We start from the raw sequence: 23,122 nt of genomic DNA on the forward strand, positions 1-23,122 counted from the left end.
TTTATAACCACATGCAAGGTACTTAAAGTAACTGAAGATGACAATTTCTTTTCTGCTCTGCTTATTGATGTCTTCCTAGTTCCTTAAAATCTGATTGTAAGACTGCATTTCTTTGTCTACTTATGTTATTGGTACCAATGTGGACCATGACCCTTTGCTGTTCAACTACCTCCTCTTATGACACTCTGTGGAACATAACATTCTAACCTTAGCAGCAGAGAGGTAACTACCACCGTGGATTCACAGTGGTAGCTTCAAAATGCCTGTCTGATAGTCCTTCAAATTTCCTATCACCACTGTTCCTTTTGGTCTAGCTCTCCTGTATAACTGAGCTGGGCACTACGACATGAACATGACTTCAGCGGCACTCTTCAGATAACCATCCCTCTTGTTAGTGAGTCTTGGCTGTAAAGTGAGATGCACTGAAGGGCCTCCTGCACTATGTGACTTGTTTCTCCTTGACTGTCTAATGATCAACAATTCTGTCTCTTTTGACCTTAGATGCTGTGCTGTGACTGCATGTGTTAATATCATATCTATAAAGTTCTCCATCTCATAGCTAAATTACAATGATGTCAATGGGAAACCTGGAACTCAAACTGCTACAGCTGACAACATTTCTTGCACATGTAGTTATAGAGAACATGGAAGTGTCCAGAGCTAACACACAGCACAGGATGTGCGCTTGAGAAGTTAGTAACTATTAGATAACAAAATTGACTACTGTAAAAGACTCACTATCTACTAATTTCCATTCTGCTGACATCACTTAAGGAGAAGTTTACTTGGATGTTTTGCCTAATTAACATCTAAATAAAATGGAAATGTTGACTTCCCAGCTTCCTTAACAAAATTCTTAACTTTCAAGAAAAAAAAAGTAACAACACTCACCAGATAATCAATTCCTGGTCTTCCTGTAATGTTACTGGGTGACATTTTTTCCCTCATTTTTAAAAATTAAGCTTGCCCTATTCTGCTGTTGCTACTGTCTCCAATCAAGTCTGACCTGTTCTCTCCAAATAGGTCTGTCTAATAATATTGTAAAAAATGGTATTATCTGATGCAACAAAGCAGGAGAAAATGGTAGAATGCAACAAAATCTCAGATCTTATTTCACTCTCCTTTCAGTATTTTGAAATAAGCATTACCTCCATGACACCTGGGCCACCTTTCAATCATTCCACCAACTTCTCTCCTACCACGGCAGCTTCTCCTGCAAAGGCAGGAGATACAATATCTGCCTTTTTAAATCCTTCTCTCCAACCATCCAAGCACCAAACATTGCTACAAAGGTTAAAAAGATAATATTTGTGTTCACTGTTCACAATGCCATCTCCTCTATTAATGGAAGATGAAATACAAAATGGACAGCAGCTTTGTGAAATGCTTCTGTTCAGTTGAGAATGAGAAAGACAGAGGGGAGCCATGAAATTAAATTACGAAGGAGCATAAAGCAAGAGATAAATATTTTAGAACAGCATGAAACTGAAAAAAAGGATGGCTAAACTGAGATGAAAACATGACCAGTAAGGGACAGACAGGATAATGTCACAAGTGACAAAAGAGATCACAGAAATACTAAGTAATGATTTTGTTGTGGTAATTATCAGAGATAGATCAAGTGGACATGATGAAATGGATACACTTAGTTTATGCCTTATTTTGATTCTATCAGAGATTGAGGGGCCCCTGGTCCTTGGATATACAACCATAATGCATGTTAAAACAACCTACAACAGAGTTAGCAGAGGTGTCATGACACATTGCTAATCAATTATAAGAATAAAGTGTAGTTCCAAAGGAATCAAACACATTTGAATAAATACTGTATAGATTAAAAAAAACCTAACATGAGTAGCAAGAAAATTATAGAATCTGTATCAAAGGAGAGAATAATCCAGAAACCCAGTTAATGTTGTGGAGACCCTGGCTTGAATCCCACCACAGAGATGGTGGAATTTGAATTCAATAAAAATCTAGAAGAATCTAACAATGACCATAAAACTATTGCCGGTTTACCAGTGTCCTTTAGGGAAGGAAGCTGCCATCCTTATCTGATTTGGCCTACATGTGCCCCCAGATTCACATCAATGTGGCTGACACTTAACTGCCCTATGAGTAATTAGGGATGGACAATAAATGCTAGCCTAGCCAGCGACGTCCACGTCCCGTGAACAAATCAGAAGAATTCTTGTTTTCCAAATTTCCCTGGAGAGCACATTACCTTAGATGATTTAGGGCACATTTATGTTGCATAATACAAAATATGCTATAATAAAAGACTGTGTTGTGTGGATGGACCTGAATGGCTTCATCCGTCTGTTATTGTATCAACTGAACTTGGTAGTGGTGTCATAATGCAGTCAGATTCTTCAACAGATCAAAGAGAATTGTAACAACTATGTAAAGTATAAATCAATGAAATAGAGGCAATGCTTAACAATTTCAACTTTGGAGAAGGTTAAATTAGTTAATAGATTCAAATGTGATTGTATATTCCTCTGGCTTGGCTACTGACCTGCATCGTATCACATCTTTATCAGGCTGCTTCTTTTGAAGAGATAAGGCAATTTTCAAGGCCTTTTTACAAACTGATGGGAAGTGAGCAGGCGATTCCATGGCTAATGCTTTAATTTACAAGAAAATAAAAAGCAATTAACTTTTTCTAGTGGAGAGACAGTACATATCCAAAGACTGATGGCAATTTCATCTAAGGTACTATTCTATTTGTTTTCCAGATATAAGACCATAAGACATAGGAGTGGAAGTAAGGCCATTCGGCCCATTGAGACCACTCCGCCATTTAATCATGGCTGATGGGCATTTCAACTCCACTTACCCACACTCTTCCCGTAGCCCTTAATTCCTTGCAAGAGCAAGAATTTATCAATCTCTGCCTTGAAGACATTTAACGTCCCGGCCTCCACTGCGTTCCGTGGCAATGAATTCCACAGGCCCACCACTCTCTGGCTGAAGAAATGTCTCCTCATTTCCATTCTAAATTGACCCCCTCTAATTCTAAGGCTGTACCCACAGGTCCTAGTCTCCCTGCCTAACAGAAACAACTTCCCAGTGTCCACCCTTTCTAAGCCATGCATTATCTTGTAAGTTTCTATTAGATCTCCCCTCAACCTTCTAAACTCTAATGAACACAGTTCCAGGATCCTCAATCTACATCTATCTATAATATCTAGTAAATGGAGCGATATTGCATTAGTGACTTTGTATCACAGCAAATTAAGATATTCATTATTTAGCATGCTTATTTGGGTTTCTTAAAATAGATGTTCTAAACAAAAACACGCGAAATGAAAACAATTTTGCCATAAGATTGTATTTTTAAAAAATGGATTAACATTAACCTCATGATTGAACGCTGCTTAATGCCTTCCTCCCCATTCACTGCAAGAGCACTGGACATAACAAGTGTTAGGTGAAAAACTTCAACTGCAACTCACCCTACACCTCAGAAAAGAAGATGTCAGAACTTTCTTTTTAAAGGTGGGAGGGGCTACAGTGGCAAAAGCTGGCAGATGAGTTGTACTCGATCTGGGAGCATTTCTTTGCATTAGCAAGCCTGGCTAGCCCAGTGGTCGGTGTGGCATGAATCTAAACAGCCACACCCGAGAACCTGCACAGGGGATGGTCCAACCAGCTTCCAGCTGCTCCTTGCTGTCACTACTCATCCATTTTAACAATTTAGGTAGCCTGCCTCAGTTCAGGTGTGTGAGGTGCACTGGGCGTAGGTCCAGACTTGAAGGATTAACCTGGATATGGTGACCTAGTTGAATGAGGGAGTGGTTGGTAGGCTAGAATTCAGATAGATAGCTGACAGGTAAAGTGATCTAACCAGCTAACTGATAGAGCTATCATCACTATGGGGACTGGTTGCTCACCATGTACAGTACAATCTTTTATAAGATTTGTGGCTGTGAAAACTGAAAGCACATGAATTGAAAATAGAACTGAGAACATAGAAAAGTACAGCACAGTACATGCCCTTCGGCCCACAATGTTGTGCTGTGGAATAATCCTAATTCAAAAATTAAATAACCTAACCTACATTCCCCTCAATTCACTGCTGTCCATGTGCATGTCCAGCAGTCGCTTAGATGTCACTAATGACTCCGCTTCCATGGCTACCACTGGTAAACTATTCCATACGCTCGCAACTCTCTGGGTGAAGAATCTCCCTCTGACGTCTCCTCTATACCTTCCTCCTAACACCTTAAAACTACGACCCCTCGTGGCCCCTCAATCCTGCCCTGGGGAAAAGTCTCCGGCTATCGAATCTATCCATGCCTCTCATTACCTTGTACACCTCGATCAGGTCAGCTCTCTTCCTCCTCCTCTCCAGAGAGAAAAGTTCGAGCTCAGTCAACCTCTCCTCGTAAGACAAGCCCTCCAGTCCAGGCAGCATCCTGGTAAACCTCCTTTGCACCCTCTCCAAAGCCTCCACATCTTTCCTATAATAGGGCGACCAGAACTGGACACAATATTCCAAGTGTGGTCTCACCAGGGTTTTGAAGAGCTGCAGCATAACCTCGCGGCTCTTAAACTCAATCCCCCTGTTAATGAAAGCCAAAACACCATATGCTTTCTTAACAGCCTTATCCACCTGGGTGGCAACTTTGAGGGAGCTATGCACTTGAACACCAAGATCCCGCTGATCCTCCACACTGCCAAGAATCCTGCCTTTAACCCTATATTCAGCATTTAAGTTTGACCTTCCAAAATGCATCACTTCACATTTATCCAGGTTGAACTCCATCTGCCATTTCTCAGCCCAGCTCTGCATTCTGTCAATGTCTTGCTGAAGCCTGCAATAGCCCTCGATACTATCAACGGCACCTCCTACCTTTGTGTCAGCAGCAAACATACTAACCCACCCCTCAACCTCCTCATCCAAGTCATTTATAAAAACTACAAAGAGCAGAGGCCCAAGAACAGAGACCTGCGGGACACCACTCAGCACTGACCTCCAGGCAGAATACTTAACATGTACAACCACTCTCTGCCTCCTGTCAGACAACCAATTCTGTATCCAGACAGCCAAATCACCCTGTAGCCCATAGCTCCTGACTTTATGGATGAGCCTGCTGTGGGGAACCTTATCAAATGCCTTGCTGAAGTCCATGTACACCACATCCACTGCTCGACCTTAGTCAACTAAAGGCTGAACTTTTCCATTTTCTGACAGTTTTCTTTTGGTGCGGCCTGCCATAGTTCACTAAACTCTCCTTGTGCAATCTTCATTAGTTCAGCAACTGACTCTTACAATTGTGTTGTAATTGTGATGGAAATGTTTGCCACTGTCAGGGCATTGCAACATTCAGGCTGCTGGCACAAAGCTGCAAAGCACTTCACATACAGCAAGCCACGAACTGCTTTTCACAGTGTGCTGACAAACTCTCATCACAGAGAACGTGATCCAGAAAGGAAAGCTGGTAGCTAGAAGTTTTGCACGCAGAGACCTAGAGGTGTTAATGGTCAGAGTGGTCATGAGAAGGACAGTGCTGTTTCCTCCAGACCAAAGTAGGCCAACACCACCAGACAGAATCAGCCTGGACAGAGATAGCAGCCTAGGTCAATGTGGCATCAGGGTGAAAAGCAATATTCAGCAGTGCCAAAAAGGAGGTAAATGACCTTCTTGATTGGCAAGGCTAAGATGCTGCCATTTTTCCTGTTACTCTATACACATAGGTCCACCACTGCTCATTATCTCTACACGGTTTGGTAGTACACGCATCCACTTAGCGTCTTCAGGCCAACACGATCAACTATAAAGTAGGCTTCCTCCACACCATCTATAGATGTTGGGACAGCTCTTCAATATAGCGGGAGGAAAAGAAAGAGAGAAAAGAAAACATTTACTGAGGGTGCATAGGTGGTGCAGGTGATACTTCACTAAATAATCTTGTGCTTTTTAAACATACGATCACTTATACTCTTAAAATGTTTGCTCTAGTCTCTTCACAGCTGTAAGATCTGGAGAAGTCATATATGTTTGACATATGAGCAGCCTCTTTACTTATGGCAAGGAAGAAATAAGTTGTATGGCCAAATATTGCTCATCTCTCATCAGCAACTCATTCCTTACAGTAGATAGCATTGGATGTCATGAATCCTCGAACTATAACAGCATTGACTCTAGAAAAAGGCATTGCACTTTAATGCGGGCAACACCAAGTTTGGTATGGTAGGGTCCACCGTGTGTAGTGTATTCATTTATAACTACTTTTTGGGTGAGAGGACGGAATCAGTGATCAATCCACACATTGCTGTAGGCAAAGATTCATTTTATCAAAACAGCTTTTCAAGGATGTATAGCGTCACTTATAATGCAAGTCCACATGTCAATACTACATAAAACAACAGTGGCCGACTGCGTGAAGTTCCTCAAACAGCCATCTCTCTCAGATTAAACGCAGGACGCACAAGCGTTTAAGGGCAATCTAACAACTCATACAAACTCAAACAGCGATGGCCAGTCATGACTAAAGAGTGTAAAAGAGGTGCCTCACGACTGCTCTACACCTGCTGTCTATTATGAGGGACAGTAATGCACGGCACTCAGATTCCACATGCTGGCTGAAGCCTGAAAAAGCACCAAACAGCAGTACCATGCCGTGTTACTGCCCTGTCTCACTGACTGCTGCTGTCTCTCAAACAGAAAAATGCAGATGAAATCAACCAAATTTACATTGCTTACAATCATATAAATAAGAAAACATTTATCCATCAACAGAAAATCCTTTCCAAGTTGCTGGCAAAGTAGAATGCTTCAGCCAGACTTCGTCTGCTCTGTCTGTTTCTTTTTCTTTTCTTCTCTTTTGAGATTTTTTTCCTCTCTCTTCTTGGTGACATACCAAACTCCTGGCCTCCACGCAGACTGGGGCTCCCGGCCTCAACATGAGCACAGCAAGGTGACCTCTTGGCCCGACATAGTAGTTTCTCAGCCCAGCGTGGCAATCTCTCAGCAAGGCAGTGTCATGGTCTTTTGGAGGCCCACAGCAATCTTGGGATGCCCTTAGCGTGAACTTCTGGCCTTAAGTGAAGCCCAGCACAGTCTGGAGTCTGCTGAAGACTGGCTGCTAGGTACCAGTGTTGGGCTGGGTTGGAAGAACTGTTGCTCTGAAGCTTTTATGTCTGTGATTTCTAATTTGTTCCTACAAACTGTAATGCTGCATGTTTTATTTCTTTATTTTTCCAATTCTGTTTTCCTAAGAATTGGCACTGAAGAATCTATATCTTGTAATTAAATTGGTACCTTAGGTGACAACTTGTAAACTTTTCACTGTACTCATTTGCATTCATTTGAGTACAAACAACAATAAAGCTAATCCAATTCAATTCAAGGAGTGCAGAGATAAAGATTTCAAAAAATACAATGCATTGACTGGGGCTGCTCACCAGACATCATATAACTTTAGGGTAAAGACACTGTATTTAATAGTACTTCAAGAACTAAAGTTTTGAAGGATTGCAAAAAAGAGATTTATTCGAAGCTTGTTGTTCAAAGCTAAAATGGTTTAAAAGAGGCAATTGAAGGAATTCCTAAAAATATGATGGCTATTAACTGCTTTAGAAGTTGCTGTAGAACCCTGCTGTTTTGAACAGTGACTGGCTTGAAGTAATGCTAGAGCAAAGCTTGCTAAAAACGACTAGTTGGAGGAAACCCTACTAAGAATAAGCTGCATAGCTGAGCTCTCTTATGCTCAAAAATCAAAATGAAGAGAACATCTTATACTACTGCTGATATCTCTGGAAATTCCTTTAAGATTCATATAGGCTAAGAATTACTACTCAGCCCTTAAAATTGGTATCCATGATCGGCCGAGCTGGGACCTCCTACGCAAAAAAATTTCTTATGTGCCCAGCATTATAAAGGATCTGATATAACTCTGGCAACACAGAAAACAGGAGCAGGCACTGGCCATTTGAGGCTTCAAACCTACTCCGCCATTCATTATGATTACTCACTCAATAGCCTGTTCGCACATTTCCCCTATACCCTTTGAACCTTTTAGCCACAAGTACTACAACCAACTCCTTCTTGAAATCAAACAATGCTTTGGCCTTGACTACAGTCTGTGGTTACAAATGCCGTAGGCTCACCACTCTTTTAGATTTTATTAGATCTATTTTGTCAGATCTGCAATTATCATATTATTGCCATTTGCAGCATTGAGTCAAACTGCCAAGATTGGTGGATCATCACACATGCATGGACATAATAAGCAAAATACTCTTCTTCCTTGTCATGGTGACTATACCAAATGACAGAGAAACAATTTCCTGTTAGATTACAAGAGGCTTGGCAAGTTAGTAGTTCATTTTGTTGGCAAGGGGCTGCTCACATAAAAACAGCAGCTTGTGAACTGAAGTAACCCAAGTCTCAGCTGCTGGTTTATGCTGAGTGGAACCAGTTGGAACAAGAAGCAAGGGAAGTGACATAAGGTATATATCCTTATTTGGTAGAAGAATAATGAAGTTATGTTACCAGTGACCTTGGACTGCAGTGTCTAACAAAAGGACACAAGCTCAGATGAGCCAGAGCTAACGAAAGTAAGATATCACATTTTAGGAAGGAAAAAAATAAAAATGAAGGGTCTAGGGTGTGCAAGCAGTGAAAACTCTGGAGATCAATCTTCATCGAAGTAGAAACCCTACGTTGAAAGCGTGGACACTACACTGGGGACCTAAGGGATCACCTGACCAGCATGAAATCGTATTCGAGTATTTTGACAATTCAGGAAATGTCTCAGAAACCTAGTGGGTGTGCGCACAGAGCTTAGTCTTGTATGAATTACATGCCTGTTTTACTCTTTCTTAACAAAATGGTTTGAATTGTATGTCTTTTAACTAACCAATAAAGTCGATTGTTGATACAGGCTTGATTCTTTTCCTCGTTGTGCTGAGTCAATAACTGCTATTGAGGGCTGTAACCAGGCAACAACCTTATGCAGCACTTAACTAACAACCTTCTAACATTATAAATAACAATACTCTAAAGGAGGATAATAAAGTGTGGAGCTGGATGAACACAGCAGGCCAAGCAGCATCTCAGGAGCACAAAAGCTGACGTTTCGGGCCTAGACCCTTCATTCTCTGATGAAGGTTCTAGGCCCGAAACGTCAGCTTTTGTGCTCCTGAGATGCTGCTTGGCCTGCTGTGTTCATCCAGCTCCACACTTTATTATCTTGGATTCTCCAGCATCTGCAGTTCCCATTATCATTGATACTCTAAGGAGGATTCTGGGTAATCCAAGAAAGCTGACAGTACAAAATTGCGGCAGAACTTTGTGGTAAAAAAAAGAGATTAAGACAACGGCATTTTGAAAAGGAGCAAGAGAGACAAAGGCAATGACCACATGGGAACTGAATCAAAAGGAGAAATTAACCTATACTGCTATGTGATCCAGCAGCAAGCCTGCACAGCTAACGGCCTCTGCTGTTTGGTTTCAAGTACCTCTGGGCATTAGAATTTGTCTAAGGTAAATAAACAGTGAAATTCTCAGCTGATTTGGAGAAACCTGTGTGGGGGAGCACACAACAGGTGAGCAGTTAAGTAACTAGTTTTAAACAGGAAACTTACTGTTGCTTTTGTAATTCTACAATAGTACGTACAGTGGGTTGTTTTTTGATTGTATGTTTTTATTGAGATCTGTCTCTTGACCAAATTTTTAAAATGCAAAAACAGAGGTACTGAGTTAACCTGGAGCAGTGTTTTTTGAGCAGTTAAGACTTTGCTTCTTTCTAGGACTGTAGATTTTTAAGGTGCAAAGTTGGCCTTTAGTAGAATGATGTGCTCTTTTTGTTGGATATGGGAGTTAAGGAGTATTTCCATGTTACTGATGATTATGTCTGCAGGAAGTGTGCATTCTTGCAAATCCTATTGGATCGCAAGGATTGATCGAATCGACAGTTATAGGCAATGACAAATTTACAGGAGGGGCTGGAGGAACACAGTAGGCCAGTCAGCATCAGACCCTTATTTAGGTCCTAAACCAAAACGTCAACTTTCCTGCTTCTCTGATGCTGCCTGGCTTGCTGTGTTCCTCCAGCCTCACACGGTGTTATCTGTGACTCCAGCATCTGCATTTCTTACTATCTCAAGGAATTTACAGGAGCAAGGGGATGTGACAGATGACTGTTGCAGGAAGGGAGATAAGCTGAAGGTACAGTCAGAGAGACGGGTTACCTCAAGGAAAGGTAGGAGAGGGAGGCAGGTAGTGTAGGAGTCTCCTATGGCTATTCCCATCTCAAACACGTATGCTGTTTTGGAAACGTAGTGGGTGATGGGCTCTCAGGGGAATGCAGCACTGATAGCTAGGTTTCTAGTACTAAGACTGGCTCTCATACAATGAGGGATACTTCAGGCTCCAAGCAACGATTGTGACAGGGGACTCTCTAGTCAGATGCACAAACAGACGTTTCTGCGGCTGACAGTGAGACATGAGAAGGGTGTGTTGTCTCCCTGGTGCTAGGACCAAGGATATCTCAGAGAGGGTGCAGAATATTCTCAAAGGGGAGAGGGGCCAGTAAGAACGAACGACATAAGATGAAATTTAGAGGAAAGGATATAGTAGGTTAGGCAGGTATTTGAAAACGATGTTCTCGAGGGTAGTAATATCTCGATTATTCCTGATGCCACAAGCTAGTGAGGGTAGGAATAGGAGATAGGGTAGATGAATGCGTGACTGAGATGATGATGCAGGGGAGAAGGATTCACATTTTTGGATGATTGGAATGTCTCCTGGGGGAGAAGTGACCTGTATAAGAAGGAAGAATTTTATCTGAATTGGAAGGAAACTGATCTACTGGGGGGAGATTTGCGAGAGCTGTTTGGGAGAATTTCAACTAGCAAGATGTGGGGGGAGGTAGGGCTCAGGGACATAAATGGGGAACGAGATCAATCTGATACTGGTATAGTTGGGGAAAGGAGCAAGTCAACAGACAGCGCTGGCAGAAACAAGGCTGAGAACAAAGATAGGACTGAAATAAAACTGCATTTATTTCGATGCAAGAGGCCTAACAGGTAAGGCAGCTGGACTCAGGGCATGGTTGGAAACATGGGACTGAGACATCATAGCAATTATAGAGACATGGCTCGGGGATGGTCAAAATTGGCAGCTTAATGTTTCAGGGTATAGGTGTTATCGGAAGAATAGAAACAGGAGTAAAAGGAGGGGGAAAGTGGTGATTTTGATTAGGGATAACATTATGGCCGTACTTGAGGAGGCTATTCCTGGGAATATATCCAAGAATGTTATTTGGGTAGAACCGAGAAATGAAAAAGTAATGATCACCTTATTGGGATTGTGCTGTAGATCACCCATAGTCAGCAGGAAATTGAGAAACAAATTTGTAAGGAGATCTCAGTTATTTGTAAGAATTATAACATACTTATGGTAGAGAATTTTAACTTTCCAAGCACAGACTGGGGCTGCCATAGTGTTAAAGGCCTGGATGGAGACAACTTTGTTAAGTGAGTGCAGGAAAATTTTTCTGATTCAGTGTGCAGATGTATTTACTAGAAAAGGTGCAAAACTTTACCTACTCTTGGGAAGGCAGGTGACTGAAGTGTCAGTGGGGAAGCACTTTGGGGCCACTGACCATAATTCCAGTAGTTGGCTTTGGAAAGGCAAATCAGGGCAGGTCTTATACACTTAATGGTGGGGTCCTGGAGTCTTGCTCAACAGAGACCTTGGAGTGCAAGTTCACAGTTCATTGAAAGTGGAGATGGAGGTAGATAGGCTAGCAAAGAAGGTGTTAAAAAAAGTTGTAAAACTAGTGATGGGAAAGGATGGATTGGATCTAAAAGTTAAAGTTCTAAACTGGAGGAAGGCCAATTTTGATAGTATTAGGCAAGAATTTTCAAAAGTTGATTGGGGGTGGGTGTTTGCAGTTAAGGGGATGGTTGGAAAATGGGAAGTCTTCAAAAGTGAGATAACAAAGAGTCCAGAGGCAGTATACTCCTGTTAGGGTGAATGGCAAGGTTTGTAGGTTAAGAAATGCTGGATAACTACAGAAATTGGGGTTTTGGTCAAGAATTAGAAGGAAGCATATGTCAGATATAGACAGAGATTAAATGACTTCCCAAAAGAATATACAGGCAGGAGGATTATACTTAAAAGGGAAAATCAGGAGGGCAAAAAGCAGGCATGATATAGTTTTGGCAACAAGGGGTTAAGGAGAATCCAAAAGGGATTTTACAGACACGTTAAGGACAACATGTTAACTAGGGAGAGAATAGGGCCCCTTAAAAGATCAGCAAGGCCACCTATGTGTGGAACCACAAGAGATGACAGAGCTGCTAAACAATTGTTTTGCAAAAGTGTTTATGGTGGAGAAGGATATGGAAAATACAGAACAAGGACAAATAAATAGCAACATTTTAAAAACTGTCCAATAGTACAGAACAGGTGGTGGTGCTGGGCGCCTTAACATGCATAAAGATGGATAAATCCCCAGGACCTGATCGGGTGTACTCTAGAACTCGGTGGGAAGCTAGCGAAATGATTGCTGGGTCCCCTGCTGAGATATGTGCATCATCGATAGCCAGCAGATTGGAGGTTGGTTAATGCTGTGCCACTTTTTAAGGAAGGTGTTAAAGAAAAGCCAGAGAACTACAGACCGGTGAACCTGACATTAGTGATGGACAAATTGTTGGAGGGAATCCTGAGGGACAGGACTGACATGTATTTGGAAAGGTAAGGACTGATTAGGGAAAGTCAACATGGGTTTGTGCGTGGGAAATCGTGCCTCACTAACTTGATTAAGTTATTTGAAGATGTAACAAACAGAATTGGTGAGGACAGAGTGGTGGACGTGATCTATATGGACTTCAGTAAGGCATTCAACAAGGTTCCTCTTGATAGACTAGTTAACAATATTAACAATTAGTTAACAATTAGATCGCATGGAATACAATTAGCTACCTGGATACAGAACTGCCTCGAAGGTAGAAGGCAGAGGGTGGTGATGGAGATAATGGGAATTGCAGATGCTGGAGAATTCCAAGATAATAAAATGTGAGGCTGGATGAACACAGCAGGCCAAGCAGTATCTCAGGAGCACAAAAGCTGACGTTTCGGGCCTAGTGGTGATGGAGGGTTGCTTTTCAGACTGGAGGCCTGTCACCAGTTGTGTGCCACAAGGACTGGTGATTAATCCACTGCTTTACATCATTTATATAAATGATTTGGTCAGGAACATAGGAGACATGGTTAATAAGTTTGCAGATGACACCAAAATTGGAGATTTAATAGACAGCGAAGGAGGCTGCCTCAGTACAACAGGATCTCGATCAGATGGGCCAATGACTGCGGAATGGTAGATGGAGTTACATTTTAGATAATTGCTGTATTTTGGAAAGGCAAATCAGGACGAGTCTTATACACTTAATGGTAGGGTCCTGGGGAATCTTGCTGAACAAAGCAATCTTGGAGTGTAAGTTCATCGTTCATCATTCATTGCAAGTGGAAACGCAGGTAGATACAATAGTGAAGGTGGCACTTGGTATGCTTGCCGTTAGTTATCACTGCATTGAGTGTGAGGTTATGTTGTACCTGTACAGGGCATCGGTTAGGCTACTTCTGGAATACTGTGTTCAGTTCTGGTCTCCCTGTCATAGGAAGGATGTCGTGAGACTTGAAAAGTTTCGAAAATGATTTGAGAGGAATGTGCCAGGACGGTTTGAGCTACAATGACAGGCTGAACAGACAGAGGTTATTTTCCCTGGAGCATTGGAGGCTAAGGGATGACCTTATAGAGGTTTATAAAATCACGAAGGGCATGGATACTCTATGGGTTGCAACATAAACATAAAAATACTTCTTCAAGTTACTGTGATAACTAATTAAATACACTATCCACGTCAGATTTCAAACGAAGAGATCTGAGATTTCTTAATCAATACAATTATGGGCTGATTATCAAAACAAAACGTATTTAAGAACGATGCAATAATTGGATAACAATGTCAAATAATATGCAAATACAAATGCTTATCCCTTCAATTATCTCAAACTCATGTGCAAACACATGAATTCTATTCAAGGAAATAGAAATATATATTTCTCTGCAGAAACTGGCTTTCAGACAAAAAACAAGCACTTTGGCTAATGGGTTATTTTTGAAGCAAAAGGATAAACAAACGGATATTCTGAAGTCTGCTGCTCCAATGTTCGAGCACGTGTTGAAGATGTCTTCAAGACACAGTTTGCTCAGGAAATAAAATCTTGAGACTTTTTTCATACAGTCTTTCAATTTAATAAATAGGTTTCACCCTAGACTCTTTTAGAGAATTTCTATTTCAGAAATGAGAGAGATGAGCTGGGCACCTGTTCTCTCGAATTCAGTTGATTCTGAGCACATTTTTTTCCTGTTCAGCTTGATAATACCATCATTCTGCAGCCAGTCACACAGGGTCTGTAGCAAAGCATGCAATTACCCCTGTCATGTGACTTACAGGAAGCCTTGTTACAAAGAAGTATTCACTGTGAATTTTCAATTACGCCCTCTGAAGAAACCATTCCAGGAAGAAATGTATCCCAGGCTGTTTTGGGAGATGAGGGAGGAAATTACAGGGACCTTGGCCTAATTTTTAAAATCATTTCTGGGCACAGGTGAAGTACCAGAGGACTGGAGGACAACTAATGTGGTTCCAATTCATAAGAAGGGTGGTAGGGACACACTGGAGAACGACAGACTACTGAGTCTAACAACAGTGGTGGGGAAACTAGAATAGAATATCCTTTATTGTCAAGGAGGTGTAAATTAACTTCCATTCAGAGAGGGGCAAATTTGATCAGGGATAATCAGCATGGCTTTGGCAGAGAGAGGTCATGTCTAACATTGTAGAATCTAGCAGAAATTTTTGAGTTGGTGACCAAGTACTTGGATGAGGGTAGGTCAGCTGACATAGTTTAAATGCATTTCAGAAAGACTTCTGACAGGGTCCCACATGGGAAGCTGATAACGAAGGTAAAACGCGTGGGATCTAAGGTAACTTGGCAAGATGGACCCAAAATTGGTTTAGTGACAGGAGACAAAAGATGCTGCTTTATACTGTTTGTAAGACTGGACCCTGGTGTACAGTAATGTAACACAGGGCTGTGTCCATTATTGTTTGGGATATTTATAAATAATGTAGATGAGAAGAGGGAGGAATGATAAGCTTGCAGATGACACAAAGATTGACCAGGTTGTTGACAGTGTAAGATGCAAGGTGTTAGGTTATAGCAGAATATAAATGGGTTGATTAGATGGGCAGATCAATGACAGATTGAATTTAACCCTGATAAATGTCAGGTGAAGCACTTTGGAAGGAGGAACAAGACAAGACAGTACTCAATGAATAGCAAGACACTAGGACGCTCAGAGGAACACGGGAAGGATCTTAGATCACCTGTCCACAGATTCCTTAAGGTTGTAGAACAGTCAAAAGAATACTTCAGAAGGCATTTGGGATGCATGCTTTTATCAATCGTGGCACAGACTATAGGGGCAGGGAGTTCATGTTGGAAAGGTACATAACAACTAGCGCTGGAATAGTGTGCACAGTGTTGGTCATCACACTATATGAAGGATGTGATTACCAGGTCTTTGAAGCATTCCAACCATGAAGAGCAGAGAAGGTTGTTTGGGGTGGGGGGAGGATCCTAAAAGAGATATACATGATTATGAGGGGCATGGACAGGGTGAATAGAAAGCAGCAGTTCTCCTTAGTTGAAGGGTCAAAAACAAGGAGGTATAATTTTAAAGTGAAAGGCAGGAGGTTGAGAGGGAATTTGAAGAAAAACGTTTTCATTCAGAGAGTGGTGGGAGTCTAGAATGCATTGTTTGGTAGGGTAGGTGAGGTCGGGAACCTCATAACCCTTAAAAGGTTTAAACCTTTTAAACTCTGGATGAGCAGTGTCATAACATTCAGGGCAATGGACCTTGAGCAGGAAAGTGGGACAGGAAAGCGATAGCATATTAGGGCTTCCTCTGCGCTGCATAACTCTATATATGTCCACAAAAATCAAAATAAGTTTCTTTTATCACAATCCTTCAAAACTTAAGTTCTCCAGGCAATGTCAAATATGATGCATCTTCATAACAAGAGAGTTAATTATTTAGAAGAAGGCTATTACTCCCTGGATAAAATTGACAGAAACATCTGCATTACTTGTCTGACAAGTAACTATTACATCAGCCCAATAAAGGTTAATTCCTTCAGAGGTAGCCACTTAATAGACTAAATGCTGGAGGCTCGTGGGAGGCCTACATTATATTCAACTACACGAAGCTGTCAGAGAGTCACAGCATCACAGGAAATCATTTAGCCCACTAAATGTGTCGGTACTCCTCACAACAATCCAGTCAGTCCTGCTTGTGCACTGAAACCCACAACCGTGCACATTAATGTTCATTCATTACATAGAATTATTACTCCATCTTATGAAACTTAGCCAAAATATTCATCAGGGTTGAAATGCTTCATGCTTACATGCCAAGGTTTCCAGTGTTTTGGGCTCTATCTTTTGAAGGTGCAACACTTTCTCCAATACATTCTCTATCTTGGGATCATTCAGCTTAGCCCTGGCTTCAAACTCATACAGAAGTAAAAGGGTTTCCGTTGGGTCTTTTGAGACATCACCTGCAGAAAAACACATTCACAGCAGTCTCACATTAAATGGTCATAGTTAGGTACACATTGTTAAAATTAAATGATAATCTTGGTACATTTTAAAGTACACAGATCATCGGACTTAATTTTAATACTGCCACCTTGGCACTGAACACCAAATAGTGGAGCTTTAATTAGAACAACCAATGGAAAACTAAAGAAATACTACAATAAAAAGGAATATTCAGCACTGTAAGCACTGTAATGCAAGGAGCTTCCTTCATGATCACACATCTTCCACAGCCATCAAGTTATAAATGTGCCTTACACAGTGCCTTTGCAGAAACTACAGAAATTACAATATTAGATTCTTTCATTTAGATTGAAGATGTTGGAGAAATAAGTTCAAGGAATGACTCTTGGGTAAATTTCTGTCCACTACATGAATGGAAATCTGGTGGAAAGCATCTGTAGTCCATCATAGAACTCAGCAAATTCTCTTCAAATCAGCAGAATTAAACTGGACAGGTTTCCTAATAAAAACAGCTTGAGAAACCCACACATCTGGCAGTTTCTGTGGAGAGAAAAATGGAGTTAATGTTTCGAGTACAACATGACTTCTTTAGAGCTGAAGGGAATTTGAAAATGATGGTTATTATCCTGGTGTGAGAAAGGGACAAGCTGCAAGTAGAAAGATGGTGAAGGGGCACAGAGTAGACGACTCATTGTGCTAATTGTACTAAAGGAGAGGTAGAGATATAAAGTAGGTGTACATGCACATGGACAGCAGTGAATTGAGGGGAATGGAGGTTAGGTTATTTTATTTTTGGATTAGGATTATTCCACGGCACAACATCGTGGGCTGAAGGGCCTGTACTGTGCTGTACTGTACTTTTCTATGTTCTATGTAAGTGATTGGTGTAAAAATGAGAAAATGGCTCTGTCTACTCTGGTTCTGATCAACATTAAGTTTGTTTCTATCTCCATCGGTGCTGTCATACTTGCTGGATTTGGGTTTTTCAAACATTTTCTATTTTCTGGCATGTACAGTTGATATACCTGTACAAATGCCAGTATCCTATCACCAAGTCAACCTTTATTGTACATGGGGTCTGACCAGCCATCTCAGAGAGTCCCAAGATGAGGAGACTCTCTGATCCTTCTGTTTAAATCTGTCAACCAGGGCTTGCTGATTGGCGTGGGTTAACAACCCCAAATCAAGGATCTCATAGTCAATGATCCATTTAGCCCCTGTTCCAACCACCACAATAGTATTTCGTTTTTATCTGAGGTGACTGAACCGCTCCACCAGATTATTTTCCAGGTGATGAAGTTGGGAAATTATCCCATGGTTCACTACTGCACTTGGGAAAACTGTACACTCTATGAAGCCTATAACAACTAAAAGCATGGCAACAAATGGTGCAGCAATTAAAACTTGGATTGTACAGGAGGCTAGAATGAGAAGAGCATAAATGTCATGTAATTTTTTAGGACTGAAAGATATTTCAGAGAAAGGGAGAGGTATAATGAGACAGGACTTTGAAAGTAAGCATGGGAATTCTAAAATAAAATTTTTAATTCAGGTTGATCACAATTGTTAACTAGTACCTGAATGTCTAAATTCCTGCAAATTGCATTTTGTTCGCCATTACTCAATCTCAGGAAATAAACTGAATTATTGTACTTAGATATGTACATGAATGAATAATTCCCAAATACATCTATGAATAATACTTTCAGCAGTCAAAGCCTCTAATAGCAAGATTTGCTCTAATACATTATTTTGTCTGACATATCTGGCTTGTCCTGGTCACTTACCTCCTATTGTGGATTTCAGTGTTGTCCAAATGTCCCAACAAACCTGTATATGCTCCTGTGCCTGAGTCAGACTTTCAATCTAAGGAAAATAATAATTATGAAACAAAAGGCTGTGTGCATATGTTTAAATATTTTTAACCTGAGTGGAAGAAAGCATGACAAAAACGTATTTTTTGCGTATAAACAATGCATAGTTACCCAAACTTCACAGATCATAAGACTGCAGATGCTGGGTTTATGCCCATAATAGCATTCAAAGTCTTCATAAACAAAATGACCTCCAGTCTATTCAATCCAGACCAAAATCTTAATCTGTGCAAATTGATGTTGGTCAATCTTTATACAGTTGGTTTGGTAGATGGAATGGCAACTGTACCTGGACTCTTATGATGCAGATGCCGGGCAGCAACAGAAAGTTAACTGGAGGCTATTAGCCTGAAACCAGATACCATTACTTGTGCTAATGAGCTGACATAATTTTCCAGGAACAGCAGGTATTACTGCGAGTTCGAAAGATAAAAGGAGCGAGTGCTATAATGATAATAAAATGTGAGGCTGGATGAACACAGCAGGCCAAGCAGCATCTCAGGAGCACAAAAGCTGACGTTTCGGGCCTAGACCCTTCATCAGAGAGGGGGATGGGGTGAGGGTTCTGGAATAAATAGGGAGAGGGGGAGGTGGACCGAAGATGGAGAGAAAAGAAGATAGGTGGAGAGGAGAGTATAGGTGGGGAGGTAGGGAGGGGATTGGTCAGTCCAGGGAAGACGGACAGGTCAAGGAGGTGGGATGAGGTTATTAGGTAGGAGATGGAGGTGCGGCTTGAGGTGGGAGGAAGGGATGGGTGAGAGGAAGAACAGGTTAGGGAGGCAGAGACAGGTTGGAGTGGTTTTGGGATGCAGTGGGGGGAGGGGACGAACTGGGCTGGTTTTGGGATGTGGTGGGGGAAGGGGAGATTTTGAAGCTGGTGAAGTCCACATTGATACCATTGGGCTGCAGGGTTCCCAAGCGGAATGAGTTGCTGTTTTGTGCTCCTGAGATGCTGCTTGGCCTGCTGTGTTCATCCAGCCTCACATTTTATTATCTTGGATTCTCCAGCATCTGCAGTTCCCATTATCACGAAAATGACTATAATGAAGACTGTTGCGCTTATTGTACAGATAAGAGGGTTCTTGTTTTTTGAGAGGTCAGGAACAAAGTTGGCAAGGTGGGTAAGCAAATTATGCATTATGCATACAACAGGAAGACAATCAAATCAGTTGGTAGGAAGTTGGTTAGCTTAGGCAGCTGGACAGCTAGTTTGTGATGTCACCATAGAAGGTCCTGTCTTCTCAGCCTTGCTCCTTGCCTAAGATGTAGTAACCCTCAGTTTAAACCCATCACCAGCTGTCTCTCTCGAATAAGAGAGTAACCCTATGGTCCTCAGGGTCTCTGGCAACTTTACCTTTAGTGGGAAGGAGCAGGATACTGATTTCAGGAACTCACAGGTGTTAACTTCCAGATTGTTACCTGAGCCAAATGCGAAATGGCACACGGACAAATAGATTAGAATAATAAATGTTTAGTGAAACAGTAGTATAGCTATTAGGGGTTTCAAATCATGATGTCAATTCACAGGACATTAACATTAGTACTGTGGGAAAAGTTGCTCAATGGGTCAACTTCTACCTAAAACAGAAGATAATGGATGCTTTCTTTACACTCAAGAGTTCAATCTATTCACTCACTGGACTCTAAGAGAATTCTTGGATTGGAAAGCAGCAAATAAAATCCCATTATTCAGCAAAGGAAGCATAAAGAACATACTGAACAATAGGCTAGTTAGCTCCATCAGCAGTATGAAATATGCCAGAATTTATTAATGGGAAGGGATACCAGGTCAAAAACAGATAAGGGTGCATCTGCACTGTTTTATTATAAAGAAATCGTTTCTGACCAATCTGTTACATTTTTCAGCATGTAACTGTTTGAACTTAAAAGAGGACACCAGTGGATGCAGTGTATTTGAATTTTCAACAACACATTGGATAAGGTGCTACACAAAACACCAAAGAAAATAAGGGATCAGGCAATTAGGGAAATTTAAATAATACCCATGGAAAGACTGACAAGCTTGTGCCCACACCATATGTTAACGGCTGCTGAGCACCCAGGCAGGTGTTGGCGGTTCAATGTTGCTCCTCACTGGCAGGGGAAGGGCAAAGCAGCCACGAAGTCACAGACACACAGAGCACATAGCTGACACTCCCTTGCACATGCAAGCCCATTCTCTCACCCTAGTCGCTGTTCAAACATGCCACACACTCTACCTGCCCTTAGATACTTCCCATCTAAGCATCCTGTGAGTCCGCAGTCCCCACTGGCTACCTGTATCTCATTATTTTCCAGTAGTGGGACATTACATGCAAACAAGCAGTCAGACAAGTGCAAAAATGAGTTTTTATTTTCAGCCCGCAAAATGGTCCACAAAGGAAATCCAACTACAGTACATCAAATGGTCCCCCTATACCTACAGTATATATTAATAACTCAAAGAACTCCAACTGTTTGGCCAAATGTGATTTCCCTGAGCACTGCTACCTCACAGCGCCAGGGCCCCGGTTTAATTCCAGCCTCAGCTGACTGTGTGGAATTTCCACATTCTCTGCGTGCGTTTTCGCTGGGTGGTCCAGTTTCCTCCCACAGTTGAAAGATCTGCAAGCTAGGTGGATTGGCTGTGCTAAATTGTCCATAGTGTTCAAGGATGTGCCGGTTAGGTGTGTTAGCTATGGGAAATACAGGAATAGGGTTAAGGGCTGGGGTATAGTAGGGATGATCTTCAGAAGGTCTGTGTGGACTTGTTCGGCCTGCTTCCGCATTGTGGGGATTCTACGAAAACTATGCTGATGCTATCTGATTATCTTGAACCTCTCCAAGTGGTATACCACTTAATAGTATCTGCTAATATTTTCTCTGTGACAGCTGTTAGACTAACTAGTCTGTAGTTCTCTTCTTACTGACTCCTCCTCTTTCTGAAAGTGCTGTTTTCCAACCAATTGGGACCATCACTGAATCAGGGATCAGAGATTGGGAAAATTAAAGCCAATGAATTAACTAACTCACAAGCCATTACTTTTAAAACTCTAGGAATGAAGTCCATCAGAAGCCATACACTTATCAACCTGCAGTTCCACAATTTACAAAATATCACTCCTTTGGTGATTATGATTTTCCTGAGTTCGTCCCTTACTTCTATTTCCCATTCTAATGGTGCTTTCAGGATATTATTTGCATCCTCTATTGTGAAGGACAGCCATTTCCTTATTTTCCATTATTAATTCTACAGTCTCACTTTCTATAGCACCAAACTGTCACTTTGTTGTCTTCTTCTTAAAATACATATTTTAAAAAACACAATATGTCTTAATATTTCTATCTAGCTTTCTTTTTAACTCTAATTTTTCCTTATTTACTGAATCATACAGTTTTTCTCAGTTTGACACTATCTTTAACATTGCTAGTTAAGTGTGAATAGTGCATCTGTCCCCTCAAATTTTTTGTAACTCACTGGAAACATTCCCTCAAATATGTGTCACTGCATCACTTTTGATTATCCTTTAATCTACATTACCAATTCAAAGTGAAGGGAATTTTGAAGGGAATGCTGCAAAAGTATTTGGATAGGGTCAAAGGTGGAAAAGTACGTTTAACATGGTAGACAGAATAAAATGTGGGCAACTGTGAAGGTACCCACTCTGGCAGAAAGCATAAAGTTTATAAATGTTGGCAAACCAGGGGGGTGAATTTCTGGGCAAAGCATTTTTCTAGGTTAAATTCATGGTGGACAGTGCCATGGCCTGTGTTGACTAGCTCCTCAGATTCCCCCCACCCCAGGAACCTAGAAGGCCTGGTGAATGGGGTGGCAGGAAGAATGGCAGTGTTTTTGCCCACTGTCCAACAAAGGAGACCACACCATGAGACTCAGCCTGCCTAGACCAAGATGGCAGCCCAATGCATCGTAATCCCCTGGTGAAACACAACGTACAGCAGTGTAAAGAGAAGGTTAATAATCTCCTGCACTCTGTAAGAGTAGGTGCCTAATCTTCCTCGTACTCTCAGGCCACCAATGACTAAATCTGTCAACACATACGCATCTCTAAGTCTGAGAGACTTCGACCCATTATTCCATGCATTATTTCATATTAATTTCCTTTCATTCACCTCATCTTCCAAAACTATTAACTCAACCTGCCCTCTGCACTTCCATCCCACTCACAGCAGGCATGGTATTTCCTCTGCTGCTCAACCATAACCAATAATTATTCTTCCAACCATTTCCACCATAATAGATCCCTCAGTTTCCTGGCAGAAAAATTGGCCTAACCCGAACAAGAATCAGATGAACCCTCAACTAATTGCAGCGGGACCCCACGAATGATGACAATCGCTCTTAAGCCCACAAAGGAGTGGTTTCCTTTGATTTTCAGATGAGGACAATTACTTGATGCAGTGTATTTGCTGTCCAAGTTGCTGGCATATGCTATAGATATGACACTGATGTAGCAAAGTGCTTTACAGCAATGTGTCGAATCCATCCTAAAACTACGACAGAGTTCCCTTTGTGTTCAGATCCACACCAGGTGTCCGAATATTCAACAGATTATTTTCTGCCATTTCCTCCACTTTCAGCATAACGCAATCACCAAAC

The 23,122-nt window shown here is 41.4% G+C and overlaps 1 protein-coding gene across 1 annotated transcript in view; it reads right to left on the reverse strand.

Moving 5' to 3' along the window:
* tex11 (testis expressed 11) overlaps positions 1 to 23,122 on the reverse strand; it is a 330,058-nt gene that overhangs the window by 30,102 nt on the left and 276,834 nt on the right. Inside the window, exons 22-24 of the mRNA XM_059651258.1 lie at positions 18,439 to 18,517; positions 16,498 to 16,647; positions 2,519 to 2,627 (exon numbers count right to left, since the gene is read on the reverse strand). Coding sequence (XP_059507241.1) covers positions 2,519 to 2,627; positions 16,498 to 16,647; positions 18,439 to 18,517 — 338 coding nt within the window. The remainder of the gene's footprint in view (positions 1 to 2,518; positions 2,628 to 16,497; positions 16,648 to 18,438; positions 18,518 to 23,122) is intronic.

Source organism: Stegostoma tigrinum, chromosome 15 (genome assembly GCF_030684315.1).
Source record: "Stegostoma tigrinum isolate sSteTig4 chromosome 15, sSteTig4.hap1, whole genome shotgun sequence".
NCBI classification, from domain to species: Eukaryota; Metazoa; Chordata; class Chondrichthyes; order Orectolobiformes; family Stegostomatidae; genus Stegostoma; species Stegostoma tigrinum.